This window comes from Mus musculus, chromosome 5, assembly GCF_000001635.26.
Source record: "Mus musculus strain C57BL/6J chromosome 5, GRCm38.p6 C57BL/6J".
NCBI lineage: Eukaryota > Metazoa > Chordata > Mammalia > Rodentia > Muridae > Mus > Mus musculus.
The window spans coordinates 35,069,349-35,083,610 of NC_000071.6; the positions used below are offsets into that span (position 1 = coordinate 35,069,349).

The 14,262-nt window shown below is 55.4% G+C and overlaps 1 protein-coding gene across 7 annotated transcripts in view; it reads left to right on the forward strand.

Annotated features, from left to right (window-relative positions):
• Dok7 (docking protein 7) overlaps positions 1-14,262 on the forward strand; it is a 31,269-nt gene that overhangs the window by 12,778 nt on the left and 4,229 nt on the right. For 4 of the 7 annotated variants that reach the window (XM_006503899.4, NM_001348478.1, NM_172708.4 and 1 more), the window contains 4 exons: positions 5,955-6,074; positions 7,800-7,919; positions 9,683-10,407; positions 13,816-13,858. In XM_006503899.4, the coding sequence (XP_006503962.1) occupies positions 5,955-6,074; positions 7,800-7,919; positions 9,683-10,407; positions 13,816-13,858 (1,008 nt within the window). Of the gene's footprint in view, positions 1-5,954; positions 6,075-7,799; positions 7,920-9,682; positions 11,617-13,815; positions 13,859-14,262 lie in introns of those variants that run through there. The other 3 variants (NM_001348274.1, NM_001348276.1, NM_001348275.1) reach the window with 1 other exon arrangement.

Sequence of the window (14,262 nt, forward strand, 5' to 3'; positions counted from 1 at the left end):
GCTCTGGGAGTGATGCCTCCCTCTCTCTGGGCAGGCCAGTATGGAGAGACTGACTAGGCAAGCCCACCTCAGTCCATGACAGTACCCCGAGGCTATGTTGTTTAATAGGGACACATTTGGTCCTGCTTCAGGTCGTCATAGAAACTGCTGCAGCCAAATTCAACTCCCTAACACAACACAGGGCACAAGATGTGACTGGAGCCCATGCATCTGCCCTACATGTGGGCAGACATAGGAGAGGAGCTGCAGCCCATCATGGCTCAGAGAGCAGCAGGTGTCTGGAGTCACCACAGCCGGAACGGGGTTAGTAAGGCAACAGAAATCAGCTCCTTCACAGTTTGGGGCCATCAGTCCCCAATGAGGGGGTCAGTATGGCCTCCCTCTAGGGCCTGTGGGATTATTTCTGATTTCCTCATCACCTGCAATCCTGAGTCCCAGCTGGTGTCTGCTGTCTCTGATGAGGACTGTCACTGGCTGCAGGGCCACCGGGATCAACCAGGAAAATGTTGTGCGCACAATCTAACCCAGCCCATCTGCAAAGACCCTCCCATATATACATGTGGACAGGTCTTTTGGGAGCCAACATTTAACCATGATGGTTATAACATTTGAGTCACAGTGCACATAGCTTGGCCTTGTCTAGCTGGACAGATGCCTGGTGGGCAGTATCAGCAGGCCTTGGAAGATCTTGAGTACATAGAATTAACCTCTTCCTTCCTCAAGGACAGATCCTGGCCTGGCCCTGCTCCCTCCAGAGCCATGGGGACAGGGCCTGCTCCCCAGACAGTATAGAGATGACCCTGTCCCAGGGTTGCTTTTCACCTACTGAGATTTGTTGGTTTAGTTGGGCGTCAGGGGCCTGGTGGGAAAGAGAAATTCTGGGGCCACATGCAGAAAAGCAGTCCAGGAGATGGTAGACCAGAGAAGGAAGGACTAGAAGAGCCTAGAGCCTACCCGGTTCTGGTTTTTCGCCAGAGAAGGACAGGAAGGCTTAGCTGTGCAATAGCTGTAGCGGGGTGACCAATGGTTTCCAGGAGTGCTATCTGGATGGAGGTTGGCTGTGGGAGAGGCAGGCCCCTTTGCTGAGGTCGGGCAGCAGGACTGGGGAAGGACAAGGACTCCTGGCTCTGTGGAGCTAGTTCAGTGCTTTTCTCAAGCCTTGTTCATGGGCCGCAGGGATAGTGACGCAGGCATCCCAGACAGGATGACTCAGAAGTCATGAAATGACATTCAAGAGATGTGACCATTCGTGGGGACTTCTCTGCGGCCTTCAGAGACGATCCTGCAGTTAGTAGCTGGTACTGAGTCAGGCCCCTGACTGCCATGATCCTCCAGGCCTATGATCCCATCTCTGCTGGCTTTTGGGGTTCTGGAGGCCGGCCGGGATTGGAGTGAACTCCTCCATCTTTTGTAGTCAGATAGTGACATCTGTGTACAGAGTGAGTCCAGGACCCATCAGTGTGAAACCTGTTGTCACACAAGGCCCAGGCTGGCCACAGGAGGATTCTTGAGAGCTGCTGTACTGGACACGGAGAGGGATACATCTAAGTGCTCTCGAGCCCTAGCTTTTGGGGTCTCAACGCCTGGGGCTTTCACCCCAGCTCTATTTTGAAGAAGAGGAAATGAAGGCATGGGCTGCCGTGGCTGCCTGTGGCCAGGTGGGGACAGTGGCAGAAGTGGCCCAGTTCGTGTATTGCTGTTTGTCTGAGCAGCTGTCCCTGAGGCAGGGTGGGGCTGGCTGCTTACCCCAGGCCTCCATCCGGCACGTGCCAGCCCTTCTTCCTCTTGAGGAACAAAAGGCTTTCTTGGGCAGAGTGGGCACTGAGCTGGGAGCCAGGGAGCAGAACCAGCTGCTGGGTAATTCAGACACTGCCAGCTGTCAGCAGCTACCATCTGTGTCCTCGGGGGCTGATCTGCTGCGAGCTGTTTGTTCAGGACAGAAGAGAGAGGAAAGGCACAGTGTCCTCTGACCTCTGAGACAGGCCGTGCAACCTCCTGGGGTACATGGCATCTTTGTATCTCAGCTCAGGCTGCTACATAAGAGAAATCAGGTTCCTAGACTGAAACCTCACCGTTCGGGGATGTCAGTGATACTACTGTGTGTGACTGACTGCAGTTCTTCAAAATGCTTGGGATGGAGCCCAATGCCTTGGCTTCCTCATCTGTACAGGAGAGAAAGTGTCACCTCTCAACATGCCACTCCCTCCTGAGGTGGTCTGTGCACCTGCAGTGTGCCTGAAGTTGGGCTTGGGGGTCCCCCTTCCTGGGGTCTGGAAGGGACCTCCATGCATAACCTGAGCCTGGCTGCTCACTCTCTTCCCAAGGACCAGGACCTTAGCTTAGCTTGGTCTTCAAAAAGCAAAAGAGTCAGGGCCAGACTGGTGTAGGCTTCGTGGAAGGACAGGGGCCCTGAGGCCCATAGCAGGTGCTGGAGAGCAGAAACAGGCAGAGGGATGAAGAAGTGGCCTCATCTGGGCCTATAGAGAGGGTTCCACCTGTCGATAAAGGTGCTCTTTAGGATGCCCAGAGACAAGCTGACAGGGTCTTTGGCTAATGTCTCCGTACTCCACTCAGAAAGTGCTGGTCCTTGCTGGGCCAAGCCTGAGACATTTGGAAGTGTGTGTATATCTAGAGGTCATTGTCATGGTGATTTCGAGGACACACTGTGCTAGAGCAAACGCCAGTAGATTCTTGGAGCTTCTGGCGCCCCATCTTGGGTGCTTGTGTTAACTGTTGCACTGTAGTAGACACCCTGACTCCAGCATCTATCCAGTCTGCTGCTTGTAGTTCTAGGTCAGAGTTCTGCGGTAGCTCATCTCTGTCCCACAAGACACAGACTGGGTCACTGGAACAGTGGAAGCCAGGATGGTGGCGGGTCCCATGGTTGGTGTGGAGGTCATAGTTCCTTTTCCAGGAGCACAGTTGGACTTTTCTGCATGGTGGGCAGTCCCAAGAAGGCACAAGGGAGTGGCTCCAGGCTCTCTCAGTCACCTCATCCCAGAATTGGAAGAGCAGAGTGTCACCTCTGCCACTATATCCTATTACGAGGAGGCTCAGGCTGACCAGAGGATGCTGAGGAAAGGGGACCTAGCCTCATGGGTGGGCAGTCACGTGGACAGGGGACCTGGGCTTCAGCCTTCTTTGGAACATACAAGCTAGCAAACAGCAAAGAGAAGATCCTTATAGGTATCTTTTTATTTTTACCTAAGGGACCTGGCATCTGATCCCGGGAGGTCACTGGGGTCACTGTCACACAGTGCTTGGTCTGGGGTCTAGTGTGGCAGACAGCTAAAGGGATGTAAGGCAGAGTAAGCTTCACAAGGGCTGTGACGGAGGTGAGAGTACCTCAGGGTGGACATCTGGCTTCTTGGGAGGGGATTAAAGGTCAGAGCTTGGAACTAACAAAAGGTGACATCGCAGTGCTTCTCAACCTGTGGGTTGCAGCCCTTTGAGGGGCATTACCCAAGACCTTTGGAAAACACAGATATTTACATTACAAGTAATGACAGTAGCAAAACTACAGCTATGAAGTAGAAACAAATAATTTTATGGTTGGGGGTCACCACAACATGAGAATCTGTATTAAAGGGTCTCATCATTAGGGAGGTTGAGAAGCGCCGTGATGCTGTTTTAAAGGTCGTTGGCACGTGCTAAGGAATATGGACGGCATCTCCCATGTGGAGGCATGCCGGCAGGACAGGCATGCTTGGGGAGTCCTTGGTGACTCTGAGAGCCATGGGAGGACAAAGGGGACAGGGTAGGAGATAGAAATGTATCCTGGGGAGGCCTTATCCCTGGATTCTGAAGGCCCAGGTTGATGGGCCCTGGAAGAGGTATATCCTTCAGGACTGTAGATGGAGTGGCTAATAGGGATGTCATATGGGCATTTGGGGCCGAGGTTGGTAGCTGCTAGGTTCCTGGACCTTGTCTGCCTGGTTGCATCTCCCGGGGGCGAAAGGGGGGAGTCTGATACTCCGTAGATATGGCCGTGGTGGAATGCAGGGCCGGCTCCACTCCCTTCGGTAATGTGGTTTTTTATAGTCGGGGGACTGATTGTCCTGCGGCTTCTGCCAGCTGCCTGTAAGCTCAGGATTAGAGGATTGGCCTTCCAGGAGAACTGGGGCCAGACTGACTGAGCCCTGCAGTGGGTGGGGTGGTAGATGGAGGACAGGAGCAAGCACGGGATGCTTTGTGTGAACTGGCCCGCAGATGATGGCCAGCATACTTCACTTAGCCAAGGCCCAGCACAGATCTTGGCTTAGCCCACCCACCAGATCCACCAGAGCCTTTCTGAGCCAGTGAGCTCTGGAGGTGGCATCCTGGGTGGGCATCAGGGTAGCCGTCCACTTGTGCCCCATGTCTTGCCTTTTCTCTCAGTCCCTGGTGTAGAACCGGTTCTGTTGTGCTGGGCAGTGTCCCAGTGGCCTCTGCCCTAGTCTTGAGTCTGTCTCTTGCTTGCTGTGGGTTCCATGTGTTTATCTCTAAAACAAGAATGGTTTAAGATATCATGAAGCTTTAGTAGCCTCCAATGCTGTCACCGGTGTGGCCACGCAGGGGCACAGAAGCCTGTGTGTCCTGGGACTAGCTGAACCCCTGGCATCCACAGCCTCATGTTCAGCAAAGAGATGGAGTGTGACCTGGGCTTCTCAGCCCTTACCCAGCCACACAGAGCTGTCCCTGCTTTCTGCTCCCGAGAATCCTCCTGTGTGGACCCTGCCTGCCTTTCTTTGGGCAACGGCAGAAGCCCAGAGCAGAGAGAGATTCTTGTGTGGTGACACACCGAGTGTCCAGCCCCGTGGCCTTGGCTCAGCAGGTGGGTGCAGCCAGCCTGGCTGGGCTCTCATTCACTCAGCCAGGGACGGTCTTCATTCACCCTGGGTGGAGGCACGGCCCAGCAGGAGGGCCGGCCCGGTGCCTGATGGCAGATGGCCTGGGGGTGGCCTCCATGCTGACTCATGGCTCTGGGCTTCTCTGGGCACAGAGGCTCTGAGCACCTATGCGGTCCCTCTGCCCAAGTGATCCTGGGCTGATTACATGCCATTCTTTCCTTCTGCTGGGTGGATAGTTGGGGCAGAGTCAGCCCTGGGACGTGTGTGCTACCTCAGGGGTTCATCTTTACCCTTTGACCTCCAGAAAGGGGAGAAGCCACTCAGTGTGCCCTCAGACACAGTACTCAGAGCAACAGCTGATCATAGTGGTGTGGGCACCCCACACTGTGCCACAATGGAACAGACATCCCACAGGTGACATGGCACAGTCTTGAGTGAGGGTCAGAGTCAGTGGTGACCATACCGAGGTGACAGACTGAGGAGCAGGAGATGCAAGGAGAACTCCCAGAAGTACCTCCCTTGTCATCAGCACCGGCTAGGGGAAGAACCCCAGGAAACTGGAGGGAGCCTGGAGGTCAGAGGGTGGCCTGGCCTGTGTGGCTCCCCACAGGAGGTGCAGGTAGTGGGTTGGTCAACATCCTTTTAAGAGAGCAGTCTTGGCAAGTCAGGACAGGATGCCCTCATGAGGTGCAGGACCACTGTGCTTGGGCCATGCAGTGCTGTCTGGGAGGGACAGTCTCTAGGCATCACTAGAGAGACAGCACCCAGCTCGGCACCCTGGGCACAAATTGTTGCAGGTGGAGAAGATTGCTGCTTTGGCTCAGTTCTAGGCAGGCTCGGATGGCATGGACCTGGTGCCCAAGGCTGGTTCCATGTGGAAGCATTGATGGGCTCGCTTGACAGCAGAGAGATACAAGGGCTCTGGGGACTCCGGGGCTCTGGGCCTCTGGGCCTCTGGGTCTCTGAGCGTGTGGCTTCATGTAGTTGTATTAGGTCACTTGGATTTGGGCTGGAGGCTTCACAGGTTTCATGCACCCATCCCAGATCCCCAGGCCTACTCTGGGTGCGTCTCCAACCCCTGCTGGAGTTAGCTGACCCTCATATCTCTCTGTCCTTCCTCTGCAGGGGCTGGAGTCTTCTTCTTGTCATCAGCTGAGGGAGAGCAGATGAGCTTCCTGTTTGACTGCATCGTCCGAGGCATCTCCCCGACCAAAGGCCCGTTTGGGCTTCGGCCAGTTCTCCCAGGTGTGTGTGGGATTGTGGCAGGGAAGGCACACTTGCTGGTCCAGAAATGGGTAACCTGCTTCATCAGCCTAGCAAGGTAGCCTGCTCTTTCCTATCCATGACTAAGAATCTGAGAGTCCACTGGCTTGGGACCTTAGCATTCAGTGGGATTGCTAAGGGGGTCCGCTGGCAGGTCTCAGACCTGGATCTCCTGTAGTTGCCCTTCCTCTGTGGACATGGACCATTGGGACACTAGAGCCTGTGACCTTCTAGTTGAGCCAAGTGAGCCACGGCTGCAGGGGCTGGGTCTGCGGAAATTGTACCTAGATGTCCTGCCTTGGTATATGGGGCCTTGGGTCACCCTGGCAGGCATGGATTATAGTCAGCATCCAGCTAGGGCAATTGTGGAGCCCTACAGGGTTGGTTGGCCCCATGCAGGGAGGGGTTGTGAGAGGACAGGGGCTCTGGGGATGATGTAGCATTCAAGTCCCACAGCTGGGAGAGGCTCCTAGGATGCACACTTTGGAGCAGCACCCCACTCTCTAGGTTTGCTGGGGTGTTATTGTGTGGACTCTCTGTGATCTGACCCAGCAAGGCCTCAGTCTTCCACATGAGGACCCAGAGCTGAGAGAAGGCAGATGGGAAGGGAAGCATCAAGGACTCTGGAAACTCCTGCTCTGAGGACAGCATTCTGATGTTTTAGTGACCCTTTCTAACTGGAGGAAGGGGGAGGGACTGCTGCAGGAAGCTTGCCATTCAGAGCTCAGGAAGCCCATGGCAGCAGGTGACAATCATAGAAGCCTTCCTCTGGGCTCTCTGGGGCCACATGTGTTCCAAGGTATTTCTGAAGGAAGGAAGGAGGCTACTGTGAGCTAGAAGAGGCCTCTCTACAGGGTAGGTTTTCTACATGGCAGTGGCTGTACAGGGAACATACACAGGGCCAGAGGGACAGGTCCCACTGCATGCAGCCTGACCTCTCATCTGGCCTCTCAGCCAGATGTTGGCATTGTCAAGGGATAGGCAGTGTGGATGTGGGCAGGGAGGACCTTGCATGAGCACCCCAGCAGAGACACAGGGTACATGGTGAGGATGGGGGACAATCATCTTGCTGTCACTTATGGTGATATGGCATGGCATATGGATGACAGATGGCGAGGGGCCAGGAAGCTGCAGGCAGTGACAGAAATATGGAAGCATTTCATTGAGACCAAAGTGGGGCCCTTGAGGAGTGGTGTGTTGAGCCAGGGCCAAGCAAACCTCTCCTGGGTCAGGGGGCTGTGGGATGAGAAGGTACCATTACCAGTGTGGAGAGGCTTGCCCTGCTGAGGGTGGAGAAGAGTGATCTGGTTGTCTTAGTGGGAGCTGTCACAGGGACCTAGGCTGAACAGATAGGGAACCCACGGTGGGGACAGAGACTTGGGCTGGGTAGTTCAAGGGCATGTCCACAGAACAAGAACATGGACTGGGAAGACACAGAGACCTGGGCTTGTCATCTAGGGGGCCAGAGTGGCTGGTTTAGGTATCCTGTATTTGATGCCTAGCTGCTGGGTGAAGGCACGGGACAGGGCTGGGCCTGCTAGGGGCAAGCTCAGGATGCCTTGGTTCTGAAGGTTCTGTACTCACCAGGTGTCCTGGCGGTGCAGAGGTGAAATGCAAGGGTGATGTGCAGGGGTGGTGTGCAGGGGTGGCGTGCAGGGGTGACGTGCAGGGGTGATTGTTGCCTCACCGATCCTCTTCTCTGCACAGACCCGAGTTCTGGGGGACCCTCAGCCTCAGAAGAGCGTGTTGCCCAGGAAGCACTGGAAGCCCTGCAGCTAGAGAAGAGGCTCAGCCTGCTTTCTCACTCTGGCCGGCCAGGCAGTGGAGGTAGAGTCAGTGGTTGGTCTTGTCTGGGCTGCAGGGACCTCTCTCCAAGTACTGGCCTCCCCACTCCACATCTGTCTGCATGGACTGTTGGGGTCCCCTTGGGTCCACACTCGTGACCCTTCTGACCTGTGCAGGTAGCTGTCATCCAACTTGGTCATGGCTTTTCCCTCTTATTCACTGATTCTTCATTCATCATCCATCCATTCATGCATGCATGCATCCATCTATCCACTCATCTATGCGTGTATCCATCCATCCACACATTCATGCATCCATGCATCCATCTATCATGCATCCATCCACTCATCCATCTATCCACTCATCTATGCATCCATCCATTCATCCATGTATCCACCATGCATGCATGCATGCATCCATCCATGCATCCATCCATGCATCCATCCACTCATCTATGTATTCATGCATCCATCCATCATCCATCTAGCCATCTATCACCATGCATGCATGCATTCATCCACTCATCTATGCATCCATCATCCATCCATCCATCCATCCATCCACTCATCCATCTATCCACTCATCTATGCATCCATGCATCCATCCATCATCTATGCATTCATGTATCCATCATCCATCCATCCATCAACCATGCATCCATCCATCTGTCCATTCATCATTCCTCCTGATCATTCATTCATTTTATCACCCATCCACTTAGCCACTCATTGACTCTGTCCCTACTCATTATTTCTTCTCTCTCCTATTCATTCATCTATTCTCCCTTCATTCATTTATACACTAGCCATGTGGCCTAGGCAAGCCCCAAACTTTCTGCAATTTAGTTTTACTATTTTTCTGGCAAACCGCTCAGGGGTCAACAGAGCTGGCTTCCCAGGAGCAGAGGCCCTTCTCCAGCTACTGTCAGTGAGAACACGGATGGAAACCCAGCCAGGAGCAGCTGTGGCTGAAGGATAGAGGCTGGCTTGGCAGATGGGCTATACCAGGTTTTCCTAGGCCAGAGAAGTACTGTCTGGTGCCTCTCCCCATTCCCAGGGATGCACAGCGGGACCATGGCCTTCTCCCCCTCCCAACCCCTCCTTCTAGAAGTAGGGGTTCCCAGCCTGTAATAAGCTTCCTTATCTACTTGGAAGGTTTGCAGCTAGCGTTTTGCTCAGGGAGCCCTGTAAACTAGGCCAGGCAAGCTGAGAAGAAAAGCAATGGTGGCATGTATTTTTCTGTGCACACAGGGTGAGGCAAGGCAGCCCTGGCAGGGTGGGAGGGCAGTGGACAGGATCTGGTCCCAGGCATGTTCTCGTCCCCATGACAAGTGGAGGCAGTGATGGGGTCAGAGGACAGGGCAGACTGGATGGAGCAGGCTGGTGTGTGAGCTTACTGAAATGGTGAACGAGAGCCGGCTGCCCCAGGCCTTGGCTGGGCTAGAAGGTAGCCAGGATGGTAGTCACAATGGTTAGGCTAGGAGGGGAGGGGGAACTCAGGAGCTGGGTCACAGATCCATAGCATGAGGGGCTGTAAGCAGGTACCTGCCTCAGGTGAGCTGTAGAGGAGAGAGGGTGGAGTCGAGATGGAGAGGTGCAGACTGGGACCAAGGAAGTGGCTGGCTAGCATTGAAAGTGGCAGGGGCTGGATGAGGAAGGGGCTGTCCTGAGGACTTGGGCCTGTGGCTCCAGCTTCCTTCCAGGTGTAGGGTATAGAGAGAGGTAGACTGCCACAGCATGCTAACTAGAGACCACTCCTCACCTGCTTGGACCTCCACAGCAGCCTCAGTTTCTGCTTTGTCTCAGGGGATGACAGAAGTCTATCCAGTTCCTCTTCTGAGGCTAGCCACTCGGACATCAGCGCCAGCAGCAGGCTCACTGCGTGGCCGGAGCAGTCCTCATCCTCGGCCGGCACATCACAAGAAGGACCAGGGCTGGTGGCTGCCCAGGGCCCAGGAGAAGCCATGCTGGGAGCCTCAAGGCCACCCCTCAAGCCACTGCGGCCTCGGCAGTTACAGGAGGTTGGCCGCCAGAGCTCCTCTGACAGTGGCATTGCCACAGGCAGCCACTCCTCTTACTCTGGCAGCTTCTCCTCTTATGCCGGCAGCAACCTGGACGTGTGGCGGGCCGGTGAGGAATTCGGTTCTCTGCTCAGTCTGCCCCCTGGAGCCAGCGCACCTGAGCCCAGACTGTGTGCCTGCCCACCTGGGGCGGCCGAGTACCAGGTGCCCACGTCACTGAGACACCACTATGACACACCTCGAAGCCTGCGCCAGGCCCCCAGAGACCCAAGCCCAGCTTCTCAGGGCAGCTCTGACCACGGTTCAGCCACAGACTTGGGTGGTCAGGCGCCCACAGGGTGTCCCTCCAGTTGGCTGGGAGCTCGCCGACGGGGACAGGCAACGGAAGGCCCAGGCAGTGACGCTGCGCTGCCGAGTCCATCCCCTGGCGAGTCCTGGGAAGCAGGCAGCCCCCATGCAGGGCCGCCTCCAGCTTTCTTTTTGTCATGTTCAATCTGTGGCGGACTCAAGGTAAAGCCCCCTCCCTGAGATAGCAGGCTGGCCGCTGCTAGATCCGCCCTTCCAGACAGGGGAAGAGGGGCCCTAGCCTCTTTGCAGAGGAGGTGCTCTGTGCGTTTTTGAGAAGCCACCAGACCTGTAGCAAGGGCCTCAGGGGCAGGGTGACAAACACAGGGTTGTCCTCCCCAGGTGGCTGCCAGTGCTGGAGGCAGGTCAGGCTGAGGTCAGGAGAGCCCCTGATCCAGCGTTTCCAGGATCTTCTCACTCCCTGGATCAGGCAGAAGGCTGCCCGTGGGCTCCTGCTGTCTTTTGCACTGCTGGGGGCAGAAGATCTCCATGGCTGGGGTCAGTTCTCAGTGACAAGGCTTGGCCTGGACCACTGCCCTCTTCCCAGATAACTGACCCCTCTGTCACTGGTCATTTTTGACCTACTATCCAAAATCAAATCGACCACGGCTCCTCTAGACTCCCTAGTCTGTGAGCCAGCAGCTCTGTATGTGCAGCCCACCGATCGGGCACAATCTATATGTGATCTGCTTTACACAGCTCCCCGCGGCACCCACAGGTGGGATCAGTGTCCCATCACACAGGGAGGAAACTGACGCTCAGGAGGCTCCACGACTTGCGGGGTCTGTGACATTGACACACACACACACACATACACATACCCAGCCCCCATACACACACCGCAGATCAGTCTGCTCCTGGGCCCCTGGAGGGCTCTGAGAAGAGGGCTGCCTGATGGGAGTGTGCATCACTCCCCCACCCCCCACCCCCGAGAGGCTGAGTTTGCCCAGGGTCCTGAGATCAGTTTGCTGGAGGGTCTCTTACAGAACCTTGCAGTAGTGCTCCCCTGTGTGCCTCCTTGCTGGGACCAGGAAGCTGGTGGCCAGGACCAGGTGGAAGAAAATAAGGAGGGCTCGCTCTGGCCCTGCCCACAGGTCACCCTGACTCTGTGCTCAGGTGTCCACCGCCCCAGGCTGTGTGCTCCCTTGTACAGAGCAGAGGTGCCCCGCTTCCCTGTGTCAGGGGGTTGGTGTGGCTGTGCCCACCCTTTCTGCATCCCTTCATTGGCACCTACAGTTCCGATCTTGCAGGCCAACTTACCTGTAAATGCCTCGGTCTGTACCTGCATTGCGGCCAACCATGTTGCTCTATTGCGGTTTTTAAAATCTGTTTGTAATACCTTCTCAGACTGGAAATAAAGTTATCTTTTCTTACTGCCTTGCCTTGTTCCATTTGCCCCACCCCCACCCCCCCACCCCCCAATCAGGCCGGACACTGAGGAAACTCCAGGGGCCTGGCCCTTAGCCTGAGGTCTGGGTGTTGTGGATATGGGAAAGAGGACCAGTGGCTTTGGATAACCCCTGGGCCGGAGACATGGTGTGGTGTGGAGGGGGAGGGGCATATAGCCATACAATGTTTTCTCTTCCCTTGTGGGCCTTGCTCTGAGCTCAGACTCACCCAGCCCCTAACCCATTTCATTTTCCCTGTGCAGAGAGTGCTCCAAGGAGCAGCCCCTCCCTTCCTGCCTGCCTGTTTCCATTCTTGCTGGCAGCCCTGCAGTAAGTTGGGAGCCTGGCTCTCCCAAGCTTCTGTTTGGGGCTTGGCCACATTCACTACCCACTGACTGGGTGGCCCTGCAAGTCACCGTACCTCTGGGAGCCTCAGTTTCCTCCTCGGTTGATGGGTAATTGGCTCACCTCATGGGCTGGCCTGAGGGTCTGGTGAGATCCCTATAGAAGCATCCAGATGACATGTGTTCACTAGAGGGAGCCAAGTAGTCTTCCTGCAAAAAGTCTGAGATTGTAGATCCAGGGACCAGGGAGCCAGAGGGTTGGCCAGGCAGAGGGGCAGGCACTGCTCTGGCCCGAGCCCTTTGTTCTCTATACTTAGCTGTCTGTACTTCCAAAGGTCCTTCTTGCAGCAGGAAGAAGGGCACCCAGGTGGGCAATTCTGGTAAGGTCGAATCCATGCTGTTACAGCTTGGATGTCCACCTGCTACCTAAGGAAAGCTGGCCTGGGCCCTGAACCTGGGTGGGCGAGGATTGGCCTGGGGGCAACAAGTCCTCACTTCAGGAAGAATGGAAGCATCATGACACACAGAGAGAAGGTGGGAAGTGCCCCAGGGAAGGCTATTTCAGACTCTTCTCCTGTCCAATCCATCCCTTGAGACATATAAATAAGCTCCAGGAGTTTGTAGAGACATAGGTGGTTAGGGCTTCATGTGGAACCCAGGGTCACCAGCCATGACCCCTCTTCATGAGATGGGGTGGGGCTTTCCCTAAGGTCAGGGGCCTGGAGATGGTTGGCCACTGGTCTCAGACCTGCCTCCTCACACACAGCCCCCCGGAGGGTCTAAGCTGATCTAGAGTTGATCCTGTAGCCATGGCCCTCCCTGAGCAGATGTCCTGTGTGGGGACTCTTGAGGAGTTGGCCTTTTGTGTAGTGACAAAGCACACCCTCAGAGGCCTGTATGTGGTTGGCTCTGCACCAGACTGTGCTAAATGGTGATGTAGTTAGATCTGCGTGCTCTGTCCAGGGGCATCCCTGCATATACCCTGGGCATGTGGCCATTCCTCTCAAGGCTGGCCGGAACAGTGCTGGGTGTGTCAAGTTCCTCCTCCTTCCCCCCCATCATGAGGTCCCACTACCAAGTTGTTCCTTCAGAGTCACTGGGATTGGGTGACTCTGTGGTTACCTGTTTTGATGGGTCTTTTATAGCAGGTACCTGGAATGTTTGGAACCCTGGGCTGTCAGCCTCTACGTTTTCCCAGCTGGAGTGGGAGGTCTGTGCATGAAGGAGTGAATCCTCCCGTGCAGCTACTCTAAGCTGTTTCCTCTCTACTCCCCAGTCAGGCTCTGCCTGAAACAAAGGCCTGGGATGCATTCCAGGGTTGGGGGGCTGTTTGTCTCAACTATGGGTTCCCAGGAGGGCTCTGTAAGGCATGGGACAGCAGGCCAGGGGCAGAAGTGAACACTGTGGTCACATGTGGTCATGTTGTTCTGCAATCATATGCTGTTGAGATGAGGTTGCAGTGAGGTCCAGCTGAAACATAAGCTAGAAGGGAGTAGCCTGGGAACCCTTGCTTGTAAACTTCTTCCTCAGAACACCCATCGCCTCAGCTGTCTCCCGGACCATGTCAGGGCTAAGAACAAAGGGCTCTGGATGGTTGGGAGAAGCTATAGGCCCAGGGTGGCTGGCCCCAGGCCAGGTGGCTAGAGGCCAGAGATACCCCTCGTTTTGTCTCCTCATCAGTGGGTGCCACAGATCTCTGTGTCCCTCCAGGTTATGGGTGGTCCAGATCCTCAGACCTATGTCATTTTTGGAGTTAGCATTCCATTTCTTGGGGCTCGGGGATAGGGTGGGGCAAGGGGTGAGTGGGATGTACACACTGACTCCTGTTGTCTTTGGTCTAGGTCATGGCTACTTCATCCCCTGGATTCACTGTGACGCATCCAGGTAGGCACCTGGCTTTGGACCCTAGCACTTAGTGCAGGGATGCAGGGTTTAGAGTTAAGGGGATATCCCTGTTGGATGGGGGAAGGGTATGGGCAGTGGGGTAACAGTGGTATCTGGGGAGCCTGGAAGAGGTGAGCAGGGGGAGGTGGTGAGCTGAGGATAGATGGATGGCTTTGGAGAATGACTGGGTGGACAGGAGTGGACAGTGGACAGCCAGAACATAGTCTGTGGCGCAGGAGTGATTTGAAGGATTAGGTCCAAGCCCTAAGTGTATACCAGATAGCAAGATAGACAGGACAAGGAAACTGACCCAGGGGTTCCAGCTTTTCAGGACGGGTTTGTGGAGGAGGTGGGAATGTCAGAGGACTCAATCAGGATGGGAGAGTCCTTAGAAGGAGCCTGGC